Source organism: Drosophila subpulchrella, chromosome X, assembly GCF_014743375.2.
Source record: "Drosophila subpulchrella strain 33 F10 #4 breed RU33 chromosome X, RU_Dsub_v1.1 Primary Assembly, whole genome shotgun sequence".
In the NCBI taxonomy this organism is placed as follows: domain Eukaryota; kingdom Metazoa; phylum Arthropoda; class Insecta; order Diptera; family Drosophilidae; genus Drosophila; species Drosophila subpulchrella.
The window spans coordinates 17,115,584-17,137,834 of NC_050613.1; the positions used below are offsets into that span (position 1 = coordinate 17,115,584).

The 22,251-nt window shown below is 39.5% G+C and overlaps 6 protein-coding genes across 11 annotated transcripts; 3 read left to right on the forward strand and 3 right to left on the reverse strand.

Moving 5' to 3' along the window:
* Positions 1-830: 830 nt before the first annotated feature.
* On the reverse strand, positions 831-2,409 carry LOC119557746 (27 kDa hemolymph protein). Its single transcript, XM_037870633.1, has one exon. It carries the CDS (start codon positions 2,216-2,218, stop codon positions 1,298-1,300), a length of 921 nt encoding a protein of 306 aa, XP_037726561.1. The 5' UTR covers positions 2,219-2,409; the 3' UTR covers positions 831-1,297.
* A 521-nt stretch (positions 2,410-2,930) lies between these two features.
* LOC119556673 (XK-related protein 6) lies at positions 2,931-4,618 on the forward strand. 4 transcript variants are annotated; one of them, XM_037869036.1, is made up of 5 exons: positions 2,931-3,282; positions 3,338-3,493; positions 3,638-3,768; positions 3,992-4,144; positions 4,203-4,618. In XM_037869036.1, exons 1-5 carry the CDS (start codon positions 3,056-3,058, stop codon positions 4,589-4,591), a joined length of 1,056 nt encoding a protein of 351 aa, XP_037724964.1. In that variant the 5' UTR covers positions 2,931-3,055; the 3' UTR covers positions 4,592-4,618. The 4 variants fall into 4 exon arrangements, 3 of the variants coding, with proteins under 3 accessions (XP_037724964.1, XP_037724966.1, XP_037724965.1); XR_005219992.1 differs by lacking the exon at positions 4,203-4,618 and having other exon boundaries at positions 3,638-3,890; positions 3,992-4,101; XM_037869038.1 differs by lacking the exons at positions 3,992-4,144; positions 4,203-4,618 and adding an exon at positions 3,891-3,976.
* A 573-nt stretch (positions 4,619-5,191) lies between these two features.
* On the forward strand, positions 5,192-9,405 carry LOC119557489 (calpain-C). The gene is made up of 2 exons (XM_037870260.1): positions 5,192-6,122; positions 7,870-9,405. Exons 1-2 carry the CDS (start codon positions 5,386-5,388, stop codon positions 9,188-9,190), a joined length of 2,058 nt encoding a protein of 685 aa, XP_037726188.1. The 5' UTR covers positions 5,192-5,385; the 3' UTR covers positions 9,191-9,405.
* Positions 9,406-9,506: 101 nt separating this feature from the next.
* On the reverse strand, positions 9,507-12,414 carry LOC119557490. Its single transcript, XM_037870261.1, has 4 exons — positions 12,302-12,414; positions 11,496-11,840; positions 11,118-11,430; positions 9,507-10,565 (listed from the first exon to the last, which is right to left on the reverse strand). The coding sequence occupies exons 2-4, from the start codon at positions 11,831-11,833 to the stop codon at positions 10,275-10,277; spliced, it is 942 nt and encodes a 313-aa protein (XP_037726189.1). The 5' UTR covers positions 11,834-11,840; positions 12,302-12,414; the 3' UTR covers positions 9,507-10,274.
* Positions 12,415-13,067: 653 nt separating this feature from the next.
* LOC119556305 (HIG1 domain family member 2A, mitochondrial) lies at positions 13,068-13,727 on the reverse strand. The gene is made up of 2 exons (XM_037868387.1): positions 13,511-13,727; positions 13,068-13,421 (listed from the first exon to the last, which is right to left on the reverse strand). The coding sequence occupies exons 1-2, from the start codon at positions 13,653-13,655 to the stop codon at positions 13,258-13,260; spliced, it is 309 nt and encodes a 102-aa protein (XP_037724315.1). The 5' UTR covers positions 13,656-13,727; the 3' UTR covers positions 13,068-13,257.
* A 1,865-nt stretch (positions 13,728-15,592) lies between these two features.
* LOC119556304 (high mobility group protein DSP1) lies at positions 15,593-22,047 on the forward strand. Of its 3 annotated transcripts, none has more exons than XM_037868384.1 (6): positions 15,593-16,341; positions 18,485-18,964; positions 19,039-19,197; positions 19,265-19,428; positions 19,544-19,718; positions 19,778-22,047. In XM_037868384.1, the coding sequence occupies exons 1-6, from the start codon at positions 16,318-16,320 to the stop codon at positions 19,958-19,960; spliced, it is 1,185 nt and encodes a 394-aa protein (XP_037724312.1). In that variant the 5' UTR covers positions 15,593-16,317; the 3' UTR covers positions 19,961-22,047. The 3 variants fall into 3 exon arrangements, with proteins under 3 accessions (XP_037724312.1, XP_037724314.1, XP_037724313.1); XM_037868386.1 differs by having other exon boundaries at positions 18,509-18,964; XM_037868385.1 differs by having other exon boundaries at positions 15,595-16,341; positions 18,506-18,964.
* Positions 22,048-22,251: the final 204 nt, after the last annotated feature.

Genomic DNA, 22,251 nt, shown 5'->3' on the forward strand with positions numbered 1-22,251 from the left:
TGAAAAAACAAATTTTTGGGGTATTTCCTAAACTGTTGAATTGCCTAATTTTTGAATTTTGGTCAGCTGTTTATCAGGTGCTGCATACAAACTCCATTTTCAGAAATTTCAGCGATTCAACAACCTTTAGGTCCGTCATTTGCTTAAATTTTTATTAAATTTTGAACAATTCAACAGTTTAGGGAATACCCAGGATTTTATTTATTTTGGCTAAATGTCAGCTGTAAATCGAAACTATTGCCACCATGTACATCATATACAAAAGCCACTGGTTAACGAGAGAACTGCCAACCTGTCAAAAAATTGTGGAATACAAAATATTTAAATTGTAAGTGATTTCGCGCGCTATTCAAAAATGTATTTTTGTCCGCACATTCTTGGTAAATTTGCTGATAACAAATTTATCAGTACAATTTCCAATGCAAATTTTTCAGAACTTCATAATATTACCAAATATTTATATATATTAAGTTTTCACTTTATTTTTAAAGTAATGATACATATATTTATGTATGTAGTGTATTTCTTTTCCCAAACCCCATTACTTTATCCACTGTAAAATAGCGAGATTACCATAAGCTGACTCGTTGAAATACAAGATTTAATAAAACCTTAACTCGAATTGTACATGTTTGATTTCGCGGGCTATTCTAAAATGTATTTTTGTCCGCACATTCTTGGTACATTTGCTGATAACAAACTTATCAGTGCAATTCTCAATGCAAATTTCTCAGAAATTCATACCCTCTCGTCCCAAAGTTTTCATGAATATTACCAAATATTTTTATTGTTAAAGTTATCACTTTATTTTTACAGTAATGATACGTATATTAGTTTACAAAACATTTTCATTCCTTGTTCATATACATATATTGTAGTGTATTTCTTTTCCCAAACCCCCTTACCTTATCCACTATAAAATAGCGAGATTACCATAAGCCGACCTCATTGAAATACAAGATTTGATACAAACTTAACTCGAATCATAAAAAGCCCCCTTGATAGATGATTAAATTTAAAAATAAAGCATTTGGGATGAACGCATGACATAGTAGTATTGTAGATTGGCCATTAATAACATATATTATATTGAAAGCAAACCAAAAATCATTCTTACATACATGGGGTACTTTGGCATGCGCAAACCCGAAAGCGATTGAACTCTGGATACATTGGATTGGCAAAGCAAGGCGAAAGCTAAAAACAGTGATTATCATCGTGCTTTTTGATTAAGCTGAAGCATTAAAAAAGTATAACAGATTCGATTTGATTCGAGCATAAACTTGCGGTCTTAAAACTAGGGAGATTTTCGAAAACAAAATCGTAAGATAAGCAAATAAAAAGCGAGATGAGGGAGTACATTATGGGTCATTTGCGGAAATGCCCGACTGGCTGCTGCGGCGGCAGCGGCGGCGACCTGGGGTGATCTCTGATGGTCCCGGCACAAAGTTTGGTTCCTGATAAAGTTGAACATGGACTCGACGAGATTGGCGGGCGTGATATCCGAGCAGGTTTCCAATTTGCTGACCACGCAGGCCTGCAGGTTTAGCATCTCGTCGCATTGCTTTTCACCGACCGTCAGCTTGGGTATCGTCTTGATGCGATTGTCCTGCGGATCCTGCAGATTGAGATACTCGGCGAAAGTGTTGTTCACACACTGCTGAATGTTCTCCTTCTGGGATTCAATGCACTCGGGACCCTTTTCGGCAATGAACAGGGCTATCTGATCGCCATCCTTGTGACAAACGAAATTGAGTAGGCTCTGGATGATCTGTTTGATCACATCCTGGCCCTCACGCTCCTCGGTCGACAAACAGGGCACCAGCTGGGCGGTGAAGGTGTCCACACATTGCACCGCATTGGAGCGCCTGCTGCAATACTTGTTGAAGACCACATCCAGTTCGCCCTTGGGACTGGCCTCCTGGATCTCCTCCTGCATGGCGGTATAGTTGACAATGCCATTCAGGCATTCGGTGAGCACCACGAATCCCGATTCGATTTCACCGTAGGCCTGACCACCAGCCGTCTCGCCGGCCACCTCGATGCATTTGTTGCGAAACAGCTCCTTGGCATCGTTTAAGCTAATGTTCGTCTTGGCTATCTGGTCGGGTAGTTGCGTCTGGATTTGATCCAAATCCAGTTGGGCATGTATGCCCTGTATGGTTAGGATGGCTATGCCTATCACACCGATTGTCTGGCTCCAAAATGTCCTGTTCATTTTGGGTATTGCTTTTTTTTTGCCGTTCTTTTTTACCCTTTATTTCCTGGTCCCCTTTTCCTTTTCCCCTTTGTTCTCCTTGTAAGGTCAGCCGCCGACGAATAAGAGCTTTGCACTGGAAACTATTAATTAAATTAGGAAATTTCTAAATTTCTATCCCACCCGTCGGCAAGTGATGGTTAATCGGCGGTGACACCATCGATAGTCGATAGCCAGAGGCCTATCGGCTTAGTTGGTCCACATCCGCAATGGACTATCGACTGCAACTTAATGCGCTTTTATCAAAAATACATTTAAATATTATTACAGTTATGTTAAGCATGGCTTCAGTACGAAATCATTAAAGACAATCAACCCTGCATACATGTTAAAAAATATTTACAAGCAAAACTATAAACTATACATATGTATGTACCGTTTAAATGTTTATGATTATTTGTTCATATCAATAAGCAAAGCTTAGACTATCGATATTCCTCCGATAGCATTGGTTTACATTTTAGTTTGCCCTGTATATATGTAAAAAATATATAAAGACAAAGCTATAATTTATACATATTTATACATTTAAGAACTCAGTAAATGTTTATGATCCATATTTTATTAATTTATTTTAACAAGCAGGGCTTAGACTATCGATTTCCCTCTGATAACATTGATCGATTGGCGGTTCAAATGAACCAGTTCATCAAGAATTCATTTCGCCAGTCTTTGTTTATGTTTACATTCAAAAAGACCTGCGCAAACTTAGTTTATATTAAACCGAGTCTTAGCTACCAGAATATGTGGAATATCATATGTGCAATATCATAGTCCGGAGAAAGCAAGGATGTGGATATGGCCTCCGAAGAAAGTACGCAAGTGGACGCCCTGATGATGGAGCCGATCTCCAAGTTGAGTATGCTGCTCACTGGGTTCTCAATTTTCTGGAGATTCGTATCCATCTTCATCAATTGGAGTCTGGCCTACGAGTATTGGATGGAGGAGGACTACGGCTACTGCGGGTGGACAGTGGGCTCTATTTTGGTGCCCATGACGGTCACATCGGTGATATATATACACACGTAAGTACTCAGATATTTCCCAAAGGACCGAAGCTAATATAACGATTGATTTCAGTTTGAAAGCCGGTCATTCGGGGGAGAAACGCATCCTGGAAAGGGGAGTCTACTCAAACGTTGTGATCTCGTACCTTTTTCGCGATGTCTACGCTCTAAACTATGCTCTTAAGTATACGGAGGCAAAAAGGCGGGATGATCAGCAGGAGGAGATCAGGTGAGTCAGTTGATCTCGACGGCCTTTTCATTCCATATAAAGCCTGTAGTTTTTATGGCTGGTATTGGAATTTTCAATAGAAAACAGGTCTTTTTCCTATGTTCTTTTATTTGTTTAACGATTTTCTTAATTTGTATATTTTAGATATTATCAAAAACTTACGACGGAAGAGTGCAATGTCAGCTTTGTGCGGCTCTTTGATTCATTTTTGGAATCCGCACCGCAGAAAATACTACAGCTCGTTATAGTTTTGCGATCGATCAAGGACTTTACATGTAAATGGGTGATATTTGTATTTCTATTTTGATATTCATATACATATGTTTGATATCCCCCGGAACCAAATCTTTATACTTGATTTCCTGTATAATCTTGTTTCCTGTTACACTTTCGAAAGGTAATTTATTAACTACCTAGCCAAGCATTAAAAATCCGGGGATAGTGAAAATCAAAAGAGGTATGTAGGCAAATCCAAATAATTGTTTGATTATTTTTCAGACTTTCGCCTGATTGCGTTCGTCGTGTACTTTGGCAACATAGCGTGGTGCATCCAGGCGTACAACCACTCCAATCGCCTGGTGCAGTTGGACAAACATGATATTGCGGCCAAGGGAAGGTCCCTGCAATTTCTCTTCCTCTTCTGTCTAACTGGTTAGTAGTCATCCAGGGTAAAACAAATGTATAGTAGTCTGCTTGTATTATTTTGTAGTTTCGAGAACGCTTTGCATTGCATATGTGGCCAGTCTCTATCCCATCGAAACACTGATCTTCTGTGCGGCGCACGCCTGCTTTTGTGGCACGATTGTATTTTTTGTGGACTCCCCCATGATCGCCGAATCCCGCTTTATGAACTACCTGTACTGCCTTTGCTTTGGCGTAGTGTACTTGTTTATTTTCACACCCGTTAAGGATGCACCAACCAAGTATAAATACGTGTTCTACCTGTCATTCTGCCTATTGCAAAACTCACTCGCCTGCGCCCTGTACATTCCCCTATATCTTTCCATTGCCATTATTGCCTTGTACGTGGTCGGAATTATGCTTATAGTATTCTACTACACCAACTGCCATCCCAATACCATACCAACTTATTTTTAAAGTAGTGTAATCTCTTGATAATAAACGTTTTTCGATACTTTTTGATATTACGGATTTTATTTGGGGCTTATTTTTCATGATATTTTGTTATATTACATGGAATTTAAAAAGATTTTATTTAAATTATTGATTTAACTTTCTTTGGCTTTTCCTATCGATAGTATGCCAACGCCAGTAATTCGATATACCTTGAAAATAGTATGTTTTTAATTTCTTTAAAGTAAGTTATTACCTAATTGTATATTCATAGACCAGCTTAAAAATAAAAATAGGTTTCCTACAATTTCAGTGTTATACCAAAGTTAAAAACATGCAATTTCCTTAAATGTAATTTTAATTTATTTGGAAAGGATTAATAATTATTTATTTATTTAATTTCTCAGGCTTCCTAATTTCAGTAAATTCATGTGAACCAAAATACATAATAATAACACATAATTGATGTATCTCTGAGCTGAATTCAATTGCGCATGCGCAACGACCCAATATGGAACTAGTACCATTCGGAATCGGTCTCTGAGAGGGAATTCCGCTTCGGGCCCAATTAAAACGGTTCCCCCAGATGAACCGAACCGAACCGGTTCGGACTCGAAGCTAGACTTAGCCCAGCTAGTTGGCATTGTATATTTCATGCAGCTCGTTAACTTTCACTTCGGTTACAAGGGGCGGAGACAAAGGCAAATCGCAATACGATTTCAAGAAAAGATCAGGATCGGGATCAGGATCTCAAGAGCGGGAATCGAGATCGGCATTAAGATCGGGAGTGATGTGAATACGATACAAACGCCAAGAGAATGGCATCCAAATACGAGCGCATACTGAGCGATTGCAGGGCGAAGAACGTGCTGTGGGAAGACCCCGATTTCCCCGCGGTTCAGTCGTCCGTCTTCTATTACCAAACGCCTCCGTTCACCTTCCAATGGAAACGTATCATGGATCTGGCGGACAATGGATCGGGATCGGGATCAGGATCGCAACCTGTATCTGCACCGGTGTTCCTCAACGAGACGGCCGAATTCGATGTGGTGCCTGGTAAAATGGGTGATCGCTGGCTGGTCTCCTGCCTGGGGCTGCTCAGTTCGCTGAGGAATCTCTTCTACCGCGTGGTGCCCGCCGACCAGACCCTGACCAGTGCCCACGGGGTCTTCCGCTTCCGGTTGTGGTGGTGCGGCGAGTGGGTGGAGGTCCTGGTCGACGATCGACTGCCCACCATCAATGGTCGCCTGGCCTTCATGCAGCCACAGGCTTCGAATTGCTTCTGGGCCGCTTTGTTGGAGAAGGCCATTGCCAAGCTGCACGGCTCCTACGAGGCCCTCAAGTACGGCACCCGTTCGGATGGACTCACCGATCTCCTCGGCGGCGTTGTCCGGCAAATGCCCATCCTGGCGGACACCATCCGGCCGCAGACTCTGAAGGAACTGCTGACCACCACCTGCATCGTCACCTGTCTGGCGGACAAGAGCGCCTCCGTGGCCAAGAAGAATCTCGCCGAGCGCATGCCCAACGGGATACTGGTGAACGTCAACTACAGGTGTGTAACTATGCATAGCTAGGGGTTCCTTTCTTATCGATTAGTTTATATCAGTAGTACTATAGTACTAGTACTATATCAGTAGCAGTTTCTTATAAATCTCTTTCAATCGAATTCCTTTTAAAGAGGTTTCTTAATATTTATGCATAATATATCTGATTCTTTGTGATTTGTACATTAGTACTTTTTTACTAGTGTTTTTATAACTAGGGGTTCCTTTCTTTATTACTGGTAACCCAATATCATGTTCAGTTTTTTATAAATCTCTTCCAATCAAGTTCCTTTTAAAGAGGTTTACCCGTAATATATCTGATTCTTTGTAATCTGCATAATTGGCTCACTTATTACTATTTTTTGTATGGTATTACATTTTTACTAGTTTTTTATAGCTAGGGGTTCCTTTCATCATAACTGGTAACCCAATATCATGTTCAGTTTCTTATAAATCTCTTCCAATTAAAGAGCTTTCTTGATATTCAAACAAAAAATATCTGATTCCTGGTAATTTTTAAGATTGGTGCATTAAATATCTAGTTTTTTTAGTTAATTATCTACCAATAACTATTAGAAGTTTACTTAGGTATCGCTGAACCAAAACGATCACTTAACAAATCGAATACAACATATGATAGAAAGTGTTTTGTAAAGTATGGCTTAAAAATTAGCATTTATAAATGGAAAAGGTTTTCCACTACTATAAGAATCAAAACCAGCTCCTAACCAAAATATTTTAATGAATGCACTTTAAAATAGGGTAAAGGGTGATTCCTAAATTATTTTTCCTAAATTAGCATATATAAATGGAATCATTATCATACAAATGGGATCATCCCAAAGCTATAAAAAGAACTACCGTAAAAAGTGGTAGAACGATCTTAAATGAACTGATAGAACAAAGAAAAATACAACATTTTCTAAAGAGAACTTGATTTTTATGTGAATGTATATACAAGGGTGGTCAAAAGTATTTTCACAAAAAAAAAGTTAAATACATTCATAATTTGAACTTACATCTTGTTAACTTTGGCATCAATGGAAAGGTAATTTAAATGCCGTTTGAATGATACAATACATTTCTTAACACATTCAGTACTTATTGAAAAGGACGAATTTGTGTGAAAATGTCCTTTTTGAACTTTTTTCCTTGACTTGTAAACTTAAATTTTTTGATGCAAAAAGTTTCTTCAAACAAAAATAATAGTAACTGCAAAAAGAATTTTTCAAAAATCATTTTGCTTATATTTATTATGATTTTTTGAAAATGCTTAGAAACATGCATTTTAGCCATATTTTTCTCTTTTTCATACAAATTTTTTCCGACAGTGTCACCTTTAAAAAATCATAAAAAATGTAAGCAAAATGATTTTTGAAAAATTCTTTTTGCAGTTACTATTATTTTTGTTTGAAGAAACTTTTTGCATCAAAAAATTTAAGTTTTCAAGTCGAGGAAAAAAGTTCAAAAAGGACATTTTCACACAAATTCGTCCTTTTCAATAAGTACTGAATGTGTTAAGAAATGTATTGTATCATTCAAACGGCATTTAAATTACCTTTCCATTGATGCCAAAGTTAACAAGATGTAAGTTCAAATTATGAATATATTTAACTTTTTTATTGTGAAAATACTTTTGACCACCCTTGTAATTATGGAATTAAGTTAGGATTTTAAAAAATCCATCAAAGTATTATCTATAGATCTACATAGAAAAACAGTTTAGAAACTTGATATTATACCTGATACTTGCAGACTCTCCAGCCTGGACAAGGTGAAGACCCTGATGGGCGACTCGGTGCAACTGGTGTGCCTGAAGGACACGTTCTCGAGCAAGCCGTTTGGCGAGAAGACGCACTTCCTCGGCGACTGGGCGCCATCGTCCAAGACGTGGGAGCGGGTCTCGCAGGTGGAGCGGGCGCGCCTCATCCGCCAGCTGGGTCCCGGCGAGTTCTGGCTATCGTTCTGCGACTTTGTGGAGATCTTCACCATCATGGAGGTGGTGTACCTGGACACGGAGACGTCCAACGATGAGGAGATGCTCAAGAGTCGCCCGCTGCACTGGAAAATGAAGATGCACCAGGGTCAATGGAAGCGAGGCGTCACCGCCGGTGGTTGTCGCAACCATGAGTCCTTCCACATCAATCCCCAGCTGCTGATTTCGGTGCAGGATCAACAGGATCTGGTGGTGGCGCTCAATCAGCACACGGCCGTGGAACCCAAGGTCATTGGCTTTACCATGTACAACTGGGATGGCGACTACATGCTAAGCGAGTGCCTGCAAAAGGACTTCTTCAAGAACCACGTGAGCTTCCTGAACTCGGACTATGGAAACACGCGGCACGTTAGCTATCACACGCATCTGGAGGCGGGTCACTATGTGCTCATACCCACCACCTATGAGCCGGCGGAGGAGGCCCACTTCACGGTCCGCATCCTGGGCACAGGATCCTTTCGGCTCTCCTGCCTGGAGACGCAGACTATGATTCTGCTCGATCCATTTCCGGCGCTCAAGAGCACGGATACCTCGGATCGATGCTCTGGTGGGGGGCAGAAGGTGAAGAGCGTGTGCCAGTATGAGCCGGTCTACATGCAGCTGGCGGATGAGAACAAGACCATCAACTGCTTCGAGCTCCATGAACTCCTAGAGGCCTGTCTGCCCAATGACTACATCAAGGGTTGCGCCAACATCGACATTTGCCGGCAGGTGATCGCCTTGCAGGACAGAAGCGGCAGTGGCAGGATCACCTTCCAGCAGTTCAAGACCTTTATGGTTAATCTGAAGTCCTGGCAAGGCGTCTTCAAGATGTACACCAAGGAGAAGGCGGGCATCCTGCGGGCGGAGCGTCTGCGCGATGCCCTCTGCGACATTGGCTTCCAGCTGAGCACCGACATCATGAACTGCCTGATCCAGCGATACATCCGCAAGGATGGCACTCTGCGGCTCAGCGACTTCGTCTCGGCCGTCATCCACCTGACCACCGCCTTCAATCAGTTCCACCTGAAGAACTACAGCCAGGTGAATGTGATCGAGGTCCACCTGCACGACTGGATAAAGAGCATACTGAGCTGCTGAGCTTATGGAACCCCTCTTTGGGTACCTTTTTTTTTGGAAATCTCCAGATTTCTTTTGTTTTAAATAAGGATGCTACAAGGATCGATCGCCAGTTTCGCTTGATTTCTGTTTATATGGTTTCCTTCTCTCCAATCCAATATATCTTTAATCTATCATTTTTTTTGTAATCCTAATCTTAAGATTTCCTGGTTTAACCCTAGCTAACCCTTCCCAAAAACCATAACCAAAACTGGCCTTATAGTTTTAAATCAAATCATATTTCATATCTAATTCCGATTTGGCCAGAATTGAGCGAGATCGGTAATGCGGTTGCAGGTTTATGTATGTACTACTGAGAATTTTATTTATTGTTCTTATGGCTACAATTAAACGAGCGCTGAAGGCGAGACGTGTTCAGAGTATTTTCAAAATCTATGCATGTTTATTAATTCCCACCCCAGAACTGGGGCGGAAGGACTCCCAGGGTATAGTAGGTCCATATCCCATATGCAGATACAATAGTTGGCCTTTCCGATCAGCGAAATCGGATCGAATTGCGCGATTAGTTAGATTATCTGACGTATAGTTAAGGTATTTCTATATATATAAAAGGAGTGTGTGTAGGTCTGTGTACAAGCAATTGAGAGCGATGCGAGTATTATGTGTGCATTATAGTACACCAGCGGATATAATCCATAGTAGGCTTAAAAAGTAATTGCATGTGCATGTGGGTCTCTATAGTGAAATTGGTAACGATTCCAGATGCAGTCCAAAGTTTTGGATAGTCTCCATCTGGAAATTACATAACTCTGGTGCCCGCTTTAAATTCCGAAGTATCGTAGTTGTATCATATCATATATTCCGATGTGATATACGAATTCCTAATTGTTCCATGGACTTACTGCTCTTGTGACCCTCGAAAACAACCCACACTTATGCATCACCTCTTAAAATAGTCTAGAATATCAGCGTGAGTAATCACTACCATCTGTAGTTTGTGTTGGACGACGTGACCGGGGAGATCCCCTCTGCTCCGATCTCCGTAATCCTAATCCAATTGAAATGTACAAAACGCAACTCAAGGGTTCCCCAATGGACGTAACATTTACATGGATGTGCCATTTTGGGAGGAGGCATCGCTGATGCGGCGGGAGAGCGTCGTCTTGCGGCTAATGGACTTGGAGTTGCCGATCTGGTTGGAGTTGTAGTTGGAGCTCGATCCGCCACTGGTTGGGGTGTCATTCGATGAGTCGGTGGTCCGCAGCGCAGACCGCTTCAGGGAGCCGGTGACCTCGTGGGGCTCCTGGTAACCCGAATCCATGTCATCGTGGTAGGAGTCCATCAACGGCGTGGGATCCTCGTAGTCGTAGTCAACGAAGCCATTGTTGTCAAAGGACTGGAAATGGTACAAAGTGCTCGGATTTAGCTTAGAGAACTAAAGTATTATTACAAAATTCTTCTGAACTAATTTTTAAAACCATTGTGGTTCACCATGAAGACGTTAATTTATAGATTTATATACAAAAAACAGTAATGTTTCCATCATATCCTTCAAAACTATAAAAATGCTTTGAAATCTTAACTTTTATTTAAATTTTAAACAATTTTGGGGATTCAATTAGCATTTTATAGATATGGACTTTCAATTTTGGGGTAATTGGTGTTATTTTATAAACATTAAGTATTATCGTACCTTGTAATACCCAACGCCCTACGATAGGCATTAGATATTATACAATATATTAGTTTCAAAAACAGTATTTCGATCCTAAAAACTTGTAACTTTGATATTAATCGGTATAAAGTTGAAAAATATCATCGTATTGTATAGTATGGTTCGTTCTTGTATTGTTCCTATAGCCCCCGCCTCAAGATATACTACGTATTTTGAACAAAGAACGTCCTATCCCTTTATTTTCTGATAGATCTATAGATCCCATATCCTTACCTTGACAAACGACTGCGAGTGCTTCTCGTAACCGCGGAACACTTGGCTGTGGGACTTTACGCGGTAGTCCACCGACTCGTAGTGCCCATCCTGGGAATTCTCGATGATGAAGTGCCGGGTGCCATGGGGCGTTAGGGTGGCCCACAAGAGACGGCTATCGTTGACCAGCTGACTCTGGAGGAGATCCCGGCTGTTGGCCGTGGCGCAGGGATATAGTATTCCGCCAGATGTGAAGGCATTCGACTTGGTGGCCTCGCCAAGGGCATTGATGGCCGTCTGCTTGATATTGGCGTCGTGGTACGAAAAGAAGGAACTGATGGGACAGAAAGGAAATACCAGGATTAGAGGGGAGTAAGACCAAAATAGAGATGAACCTACTCTCTACATCTGATCACGATGAGGGCCAGGAAGCAGCCGAACACAAAGATCCCAATGCAGGACGAGACGAACAGCCAGACGTTCTCCAGACTCTTGGAATCGCTCCTCACCAGCTCCATCAGGGCATTGCCGCTCTCGTTGTGCTGCATCCCATGGCCACACATGAAGGCGGCGAAGCACGGCTGGGACTCATTGGAGGGCACCAGGATGTCCACCGTCGCCGGTTTGGAGATCAGGAAGGACGGCAGCGGTGGCGGCGGCATCGATAGTATAAAATCCGGCGGCGGACCGGCCAACTGGTCACAGCTGCCCACACAGTTTCCAAGTATTATGTTCATGATGAAGCTGAAAGGATCCAAAGAATCAATGGCGAATGCCCATGTACCCACTCCTTATCTCGGATATTCATGTGTATCTGTTCCTGTGTTGTGTTTAGATTCATAACACCGTTTTTGGGGGTAGGTTTTCTACTACTACTACTACTACTGCTACTACTACTAACTACGAATTCCCTAATTGCAGACCAAAACTTTCCCATTTTGTGGCCTATATTACTAGATGAGATTGCTGTTATGCTAAAATATCTAATATTTTAAAGTTCCTAACTTTCCAATCTCAAAAGTTTTTAAATACACAAGAACAAACACAGCCATCCTTAGAAAATTCCATTACATCCCAAAGAAAGTTGGTGTTTTGAGTACCTATACCCTATTTGGGTTTTACTAAATCGTAACACTAGGGAATCTTTTCCAGTCCATTAACAGGCAATTATTTTGATGTAATTAATATTAAAAACAGTTTCGTACCTTTCAACACAATGCCTTGACTTGTGTCAAGGAAATCCCAGTCAGAACTGAGTGGTAGTAACTATCCCAAATACAGGGCTCTTCTCTTCATCCGAAGTGCGCGCGCATGTCCCACCGAAATGGGTAAAATCGGTAGCTTTAGCAATACCTTTAAGTCCGCAGCCAGTTACCCCCGTGCCTTTGGACACACCCAGGTATGATTATGATGCTCATGCATAGGTATATGTTTTCAAAACATTGCTTATAAAATTGCTTATTTAAGCAAATCAAGTTGATTAACTTTTAAAGGATTTGAGGTCCTTTTCGCATGTTTTAGAAAATGCTCAAAAGGACTTTAAAGAGATATTCCAGTTCAATAAAATAAAAATCAAAGAATAATTATTATTATTATCCTCTGGAGATAATTTCAATATATTTTTTTAGCATTGAAGCTAAATCAAAAATTTAATAGCGACCTATTTCAAAAGGACTTTTTCAAATATTTGAGTTTTTCAGGGCTTTTTTTTGGTTCGGATCTAGGATGTAGGAGGTAAAGCGCTCAAAAACTTTAGCTTTGTTATTTTTAAACCTCCCCTCTTTCTAAATTTTTAGTATACTCGCAAGCACTAAGAGACAAAACATGGTAATACTTCCTTATTTGTAAACAATATATGTTTGTTATTTAGTAAAATTAAATGAAGGAAACTAAATCATTTGATTTATGCAATTTATTAAGACCTATTTATGATCACAGCCCACATATCATATCATATCAAGAGTCGAAACATTACATAGGTAGGATTTATAGGTACATATCTTTTAGATACTCGCCATACAAAAGAAAACATATATTTAAATATTTATACAAGTTGATAGCCGTAGGTGGTAGCTTTTGTAACAATGTGCTAGAAAAAAAAAACCAAACCGAATCAAAATTCAGCCTATATATTTAAGGTCATAAGATTATTTAGCTATAGTTATTTTTTGTCAGTGTAAGTCATGACGACGCCGGCAACCAGGGCCAAAACGGTAAATCCCTGGGCGGCGATTCGAGTGCGCATCATGATCTGCGACATCTTGCGGTTGCCAGTGCGAAAGTTGTATAATCCGGCTGTGAGCGCAGCTGTGGTGGCCAAACATCCTGCAGATAAACAATTGCACAAATAATGTTTTGTTTACATAACCCAGACCGCTTGAATGAGCGGCGCAGCGCGGCAAAGGAAAACTCACCCAATGGCACCAGCGGGTTCTCCTTTATCTTGCGCTGCAGCTTCTCCTTCGTCGTTTCCACCTCGACAATGGGTCCCAGTTCCTGGCGCAATTGGATCCAGTCCAGCTCCTCCTCCGGCAGCGAGACTTGAATTTTGTTCGACATATCGCGGATAATTCAATTAAATATTGACAAAACAGTAGCTGCTACAGTCGAATTATATTATTGAATTAGAGATGGGCACCGTGACACAAACAGAAATGAGGGCGTTCACACTACACAGCCGATAGCATTCTCACGACGGAAATCTTGTCACCCTACAAATCTCGAGAAACAGTTTAAAAAAGTTTACAGTCGAATTAAAAGCTGATTTAGTTCAAGTAAAAAAATAAATTCCTTGGCAATATTAGACTATATCCAACCTACATATGCAAAAGAAACTGAGTTTTGCCCAAAGCAAAATAACTCAGTTCTAGTGTAAACAGGACTTAACACAGAACTGCCACCAACGGCAGAAGCATTTTATTTTATAAACAAGTAAATTTTTATTTTTTTGATTTAAAAATGATATGCAACTTTTTAAATTTCTTTTCAATAATAGTGAGGAATTTTTGTGATTGTAAAATTTTATGATTTTGTTATTTAATATGTTTGACAAAATAATTACAGATATTTTTTCTATATCCACAATATCAATAACAAAAATAATATATAATTATAAATTTAGGAAATAAAAACAATATAATTTTCAAAATTGGTATGTTCTGTGGCCAAAAAGTTAGGTGAATTTTTAATTTAAACTTCGCGGGTCTAACATTTCAGGGTAGTTCGTTTTTCTTGAGTTAGCAGGACTGTTTATGACATATGGGCCAAATTGATTTAGAAAAATAAATAAGAAATAAAGATTTTTTATTATATAAAAAAATTAACCTTACTTTTGCCCACAGTAGTATAGTAAAATGGTTTTGAATTGAAATTCCATGATTTTATCTACAAATATGTTTAACAATATAAACATCCTTAGCAATTCTTAGCATCCTTATTTTAACAATACAAATAATATAACATAATAGATTTGATATTTGCAATTATTTTGTTTGGAATTAGGTAATCACCAAGAAAAAAGGTTTTAAAAATCGCCAAAAACCAATTTCATTTTACGGAAACGGGAACATGGCTGGTATTTTTTCAGGTTGATTAAAAAAAAAATATTAAACTTAAGCTGTAAAAAAATTCTCACGCCCAGAAACCGATGTAATGCTTAAATCAATTAATAATTTGCAAAACAATAAAAAACCTTATTTTAATGACCGATATAATTGACAAAATTTGTTTTTTGGGTTTTTCTGACCTCACCAATACTCACAGCTCACACACACATGGCATGGCTGCATTTTTTTTTCTCAAACATGCCTCTCTTTCTCGAAACGAGAGCGAGCGAAAAAGAGAGGAAAGTACAGTCAGACGGTATAAAATGAAAATGTGTATGTAGCGGGTAGCTGCGATGTGTATGTGCCGTGTGTTTGCGTTCTATACGTACATATATGCCTGGTTATGTATCAATGTGTTTGCATTGATGCATATCGTTTTTGTAGAATTCGTATGTACATACGTACAGGCCATATGTACATACTGATGAATGTGGCATGCTGTTATAAATAAAATATGTTTAAAATACATTTCTCGACCAGCTGTAAGTTATGCATGTAAATATGTACATAGTTCGAAAAACCATTTGCACGTACGTACGTACGTATGTACATGTGCATACATACAGTTTTGTATTTTTCCCACACTCCACACAGTCAGTATGTACGCAGGGCCCAGGCAGAGCGCACAGCGTTTATGTACATAGCCGTGTGTTCGCATGTATGTACGAAAGTAACGAGCCAAAAACATTTTATAAGGCCTTTTCCCTCCACCACGTGTATGTACATATGTATGTAACGGGCAGAAACGGCTCTCCCTTGCTCTCTCGCCGCGCACACACACACACACACCCCCATGCGCTCTCACCGTTGCGCATACAGTTCAACGCATACACATTTATTCGCTCATTTAGATTTGGAAGCAGAAGCACAGTAAGCAGAGACGGCCATTCAATTCATTTTCATTCGTTGTTGGTACTCTCTGTGTGTGTTTTCAATAAAGCGAGCGGCGCGCGAACCGAGCCATAAGCCAAAACCAAACCATACCATACCATACCATATATATTCTGTATTTTTACGATACCATACTCTGCATAGTGTATAGTGTATAGTGTATATACCAACAAAAAAAAAAACACAAGCGATACGATACGATACGAAAAGCGTATGTGCAGTGCTGTTTGTTTATTTTTTACCAGCTAAAAACAAACCACAAAACAAATCAGCCCAAGCCGCGAGCGTTTCGCGCTATACAATAAAAAAATAACAAATAAAAAAGGCAAGAAACAAAAACAAAAAACGTGTGTGAACAGTGTGAATTTGGAGATTTTCGAATTTTGAAATTCGAATTTTTTTTGGCTTGTATCGTACCACCAAGCGTACATACAGACATACACTCGCATCCGTGCATACATACGTGCAATAATCAATACAATACGACGTACAACAAACTGCGTAGAACAGTATTAAAACTAAAGAAGAAAAAAGACAAAAACTGGCTTAAGACTTGCGTTCGTGTGCGTTTTACATACACACACACACACACACACACACAATACATATTTGTGCAAGAAAGAAAGTTACTAATTAGGACTAAAAGTGAAGGAAATCGAAGGAGGGACTAACTATAAAGCCTATACACCAGTAAAACAATCGGACTCGATCCGATATTCACAGTTATGGAACACTTTCATCAAATACAGGTAAGCAGGTATACGGCGTTTTATTTAAAACGCACAAGCACACACATACATATATGTATCACAAACACGCTTACATATATATATACAGTCACATAGCCGCGTTTGTGTGTATGGGTTGCCGCGTTTTCGCTTAACTAAATCATTTTCCCGCCAAACCACTAAATATAGTTAATAAAACTATATAATCTATGAAAAGCAGGATATTTTGGCACCTGATTGGATGACATACAGACATTTTGGTGCCTGCTCATTGTGCATACATACGTACATACATAGCGTCTCGCTTTTGTTTTTAATTAATTAGTTAGCAAGTATGTGCATATGTTTGTGTGTAACTGCATTAGGAGCACGCCTATGTGTACATATGTGCATACAAGTATGCATACAAACAAAAAACGACGCCGTACAATCAAAATTGTATTTTGCGTGCGCATCCAAGTCCGCCATTTTTCTTATTAGTTTGTATAAATATACAAATGTATTTATACCGTTTGTAAGAATTGTAAGTGCCTCTGTGTAAATGTTGTTGCATTTTTGTGTGTTGTTTTTTCTTTTCATGTTTAAATATGTATGTATGTAGAATGTACGCTGCCAAATGTTGGCGTAATGCGATGTACGCACGTTTGTTTGTATATATGCAAAAAATGTATGCGACGTGCATACATACGTACATATATCTATGTGAAAACCTGAATATGAAGACCAAAATCACAGCTTGCGTAATCCGAAATTGGCTATATTTTCCACCCATGTGTGCATAAATCCATATTAATACGTATGTACGTGCAAATATTTGGCCATGCTTGTATCGGTCAGCATATGTATGTCTTTGGTTTTTACCTATCTATGTACAATGTACATATGTCCCTACATAAAATTGTAACGTACATATAATATAGGGTTTTTTTTTCTTGTATTGCCAGAAATATTTGAAATTGGCAAGGAAAACGGCTATTTTCAGCTTAAAAACTGTATGCTTTTGGTTCATTCATGGGGCCCTGGTTCTGCGCTTTAGGCCCTGGAATCGGAATCAAAACGAAGATAATCCGATCCGATTCACAAAAAGCGAACCGGTTCTTCTCTTTCCCACCAACATGTACATACTTCCAATGCATTTTCATGCCCGATTCATGTAAAAGCTTTTTATCACCGGCGACATCAGCTGGTTGGATACTTAATTGTAACTTGTAAACAAATCAAGTAACAACCTTGATAATGAAATACCCCCCGTCGATTGGGAAAATACCACTCCACTGCCTTTTCTTTTGAAAGCATTCAGGTGTAAATTTGTCAAAAACTTATCGGTACTTGTACAATGTACAATGTATAACGATTATCTACATGTTTACTTACATGAAAAGTGAATGAAAAGGATAACGCCCTCATTCAAACTAACCTTAAAAGCTTATAATAAATGTTTCGCAGTAGGTAATCTATTATATACTTCTAAGCTTATAAATATTTCCGGTATTTGTGTTTAAGTAAGCAAACCCAACTTCTTAAAAATAATGGTATATTGATTTTTTCTTGTTTAATAAGTAGATAAATTTTCCTACTTGCGTTTTTACCCTTGTGATTAGGTATCTTATTCGAACCTTAGAAGCCATCTACATTTATAGGGATACAGGCAAATAAGATGGGTTATTATTGATTTTCCTTGTTGAGAAAAGAGTTCTTAAAGTCTTTAGATAGAGTGAACACATTTTTATTTGTTTCTATAGCTTGGGAAAGAGGTTTATTGGTCTTTAAAAAAGAAGAATAGGTAGTTTTGGACTGTCTCTGGTTTAAACCAGCGATTATCAAGTGGTCATACCTAAAGGTTTCCCCTTTTTTGGTTGTTATCAATGGTAAACTCAAAGTTTTACACCTATCAGTCGACTTATAGTACTACATATCCCCAGAAACATACACTTTGCCCTTTGTGTTGATCCTGCCCTTGCCCCCAGATATATTTACATATCTTATACTCAACGATCCACACATCTCACAACCATCAATGCTCACTAATTGCTAATCTTAAGGACCAAACTTAGTGGCTAGTGCGATGCCAGACTGGAATGATTGTGGCTTAGGCACAAAAACCGACTGGCACCGCACTAACGATGCACTAATAATGAAACACCATCAACCAACTATTGATCAGCAAACAATTCAACACTATCAGCAGCAACTGGCTGCTCAGCAACAACAACAAGTACAACAGCAACAGTTGCAACAGCACCAGGTGGTGGTGCAGCAGAATCAACAGCAGGCGCACCAGAATAGCTCCAATACCACAGCCGGCGTGGGCACCCAACAGCTGTTCACATACAAAATGGCCAGCAGTTTTCCGAATCCGGCCACAACGATGGCCCAGGTGGTGGCCACCTCGAATGCAGCCGGCACCACAGGCTATGATTATCGTCTAAATATGGCACAGGCGGCCGCAGCAGCCGCCGTACCGGGCTCCCAATGGTGGTACTCGGCCGCCAATCAGGGCCAGGTCGATGCGAATACGGCGGCTCAACTGCAGCACCAGCAGCAGCAACAGCAGCAGCAGCAACAACAGCAGCAGCAACAGCACCAGCAGCAACAACAGATGCAACAGCAGCAGCAGCAACAGAATGTCATCAACTCGGTGGCGGTAAGTAGCGGGGATCTCTAGAAGTCGCGCTAGATAAAGGGTTCTAACTCTTTTCCGATATTTCCAACTTACAGAGCCCCATGATCAGAGGCAAGGCAGATGCCAAGCCCAGAGGCCGAATGACCGCATACGCCTACTTTGTACAAACTTGCCGAGAGGAGCACAAAAAGAAGCATCCCGATGAGACGGTTATATTTGCCGAGTTCTCACGAAAGTGTGCCGAAAGGTGGAAGGTAAGTACTTCTAAAGCCAGCCTACATCTGAATAGCTTTGTTATAAAACATACTCCCATTTCCCTAGACAATGGTTGACAAGGAGAAGAAGCGTTTCCACGAGATGGCCGAGAAGGACAAGCAGCGATATGAGGCCGAGATGCAAAACTATGTGCCGCCCAAGGGAGCGGTTGTGGGCCGTGGCAAGAAGAGGAAACAAATCAAGGATCCCAATGCTCCAAAACGTTCATTGTGAGTTCGTAGATCAAAAACCATTATCCTAACATTTTAACTAACTAACTGCCAGAATGAGAAAATTAATGGATTGCAATAATAAATGATGTTCCTCTTTTGTTTTGTAACATAGGTCTGCGTTCTTCTGGTTCTGCAATGACGAGAGAAATAAGGTGAAGGCACTCAATCCCGAGTTTGGAGTGGGCGACATAGCCAAGGAGCTGGGAAGAAAGTGGTCCGATGTGGATCCCGAGGTCAAGCAGAAGTACGAGTCGATGGCAGAGCGAGACAAGGCTCGATATGAACGCGTAGGTTTCGGTTTTTTAAGGAACCTTTGGTCAGATATATAATGTATTTACGATTGCAGGAGATGACCGAGTACAAGACGAGCGGGAAAATAGCCATGTCCGCACCGTCGATGCAGGCGTCGATGCAGGCGCAGGCACAGAAAGCCGCGTTACTTGCCGCCGCTGCCCAGCAGCAACACCAGCAGCTGGAAGAGCAGCACGACGACGACGATGGGGATGGAGATGATGACGAGAACCAATAGGTTTAGCAGTAAATACTCTTCACTATTTATACACACGCTCGTTGTCACGATGGAGATGCAGAACGATGAACATGATAACGTTGGTCGATCTATTCTCAGGTTGGCCAATGTGTGTTGAATATATATTTATATATATAAGGGTGTTCCTTTTTAGAGGTTCCGTTTACCGGTAACATCAACAAATTGTCACCATTTGATTCAGTTCTTCTGAAGATTAAAAATATAGGCTAACAATATGGGCGAAAAAGGTTCTAATTTTTAAGGATGTGCTTGGATCTCTTGTGAATCTCGAATGGAAAATGAGTGGTCTTGGTCTCTTTCGAAAGGATTTTTCACTCCCAAAGTCCAGCTAAAAATCCAACTAGCACAGACATCTCTTGAACGTTCAAAAGGGGTTTTTTTTTGAAGAAGAAGTAGGCTATAAAAACATTGTTCCTAGTGTATTTCGAAACAGCACGAAATCTCAGGAGATTCTGTGAAACTTGTGCGATTTCTTGAAGCGATTTGCTGCAAACCAACCGAGGGCAAAATCTCTACAGATTTCTGTGATTGAAAAACCAAAGCACAAATTGTTTACTTTTTATTTTTTGGTATTTTTGTGAGAATTTGATTGTTATCGGGAAATGGAACCTCTAAAAAACACCTATTATATATATGTAAATGCATATATATAAATAATATATAATTTTTTTTTTTAACATAAGTAATCAAATTTCCATGAATTATGAAGATAAATCACAAAGAAACCTTTTATAAGTTCTATGTTAAGATGAATACGATTAAGTATGGTTAGATTAAAATGACACTCATCTGTCTGCGAACCTTATTTGTGCTTCAGTGCTAAGTTTCTCCTAAACGTAATAAGAAGAATTATTTTATAAATTGAAGAAATTCATCATGATGTCATTCGTTCTCAGCAACTATGAAGGTTACCACTACATTTATAAATATTGGTACATATTTCCCATTTATTAAAGTTAGATTCACCATAATGAAACTACAATTAATGCGTTCGAGTTTATATGTCCCCAACAAGAAAAGAAAAAACAAACTCAATCAAACGTGATAATGTGAAATACTTAACTCAGTGGCGGGTGATATCTCGATCTATCTTTTTTTTGCCTCTCTAAACCATACGAATATATATACATATATATTTAAAAGCAAAAAAACAGGAAGAAACACATTTCAGTTCATTTCATATTCTAATTACCTTCATTTAGCAGTTCAGTTTTGCGATTCTTGAGTTAGGATCCTTGGAGAGATTTGGGTTTGTGTTCATTTGTAAATATATACATCAATTATAATAGCCACGATCATAAGATTCAGCGTTTTGAGGCAGGGAGCTACCAAAACGATATCTCGGACATTGCAACAATTGTTGACTTGGCCATGTACATACTATTTGAAGTATTATTTAGATGAGACTACGTAGAAATTAACGAGAATCGAGAGCAAATAAAAAGAAAAATACAACCCTAATATTAGAGTAGATTTCAGCGGGACTGCAAAGTAATGTAAATTGCGTAGTAAGTTTGAGGGGGCGAAGTGAAAACTAGTTTTTACGTCGATCCTAAAGACCCAATGAATGTTCCAGGCACAGAAAGTGTTTATGCAGATGTAAAGGGAGACGATCCTCCGGCTTTTGTTATCCATTTGCATCGGTTGGAAGCCCGTTTCTCTTTATATGGCATGTATAAGCTAAGTAGTGGTTAGATTATAACGTGATAAGAGAGGAGCTGAAACTATAGCGAAGGACGCGTCGATGGTCAGTTAACCAGGACGTCTCTATCTACAATATAGTATATCCCTAACTTCGCTCTCCCCACGTTATGAGTGCGACATATTGTATATGTATGTATTTATATATATATATTTTTAGCATCATTTTGATAGAGAATAACTCGCCACCGAGATTATATTCATAGAGAGATGTGTTTAGGTTAAACCTTTAAATCCTAATTTTCCACAAATTGACGGTAATCATCATCGCCACACACATAATAAATTACTATGAAAAATTCCAGTTCCCTGTGCGCTTTGTTATAAGAACTAAACTATTATAAAATAAACTTTTAGAAATGAGATTCTTTTTTTTCCGATGGAATGATGTTTTCTTCAAATCCATTTGTCTTTATTATTATTATTTTTGAGTTCTGGCTCCTTGGTACATGCATACACAACATATTAGATGACGAACTTTTGTGTTAATAAAATAAAACTCCCTATAAACAGCTTTAGCTTTTATATTTCATAGACACAACACTCGGTGGGAAGCGCGTCCGAGTTCC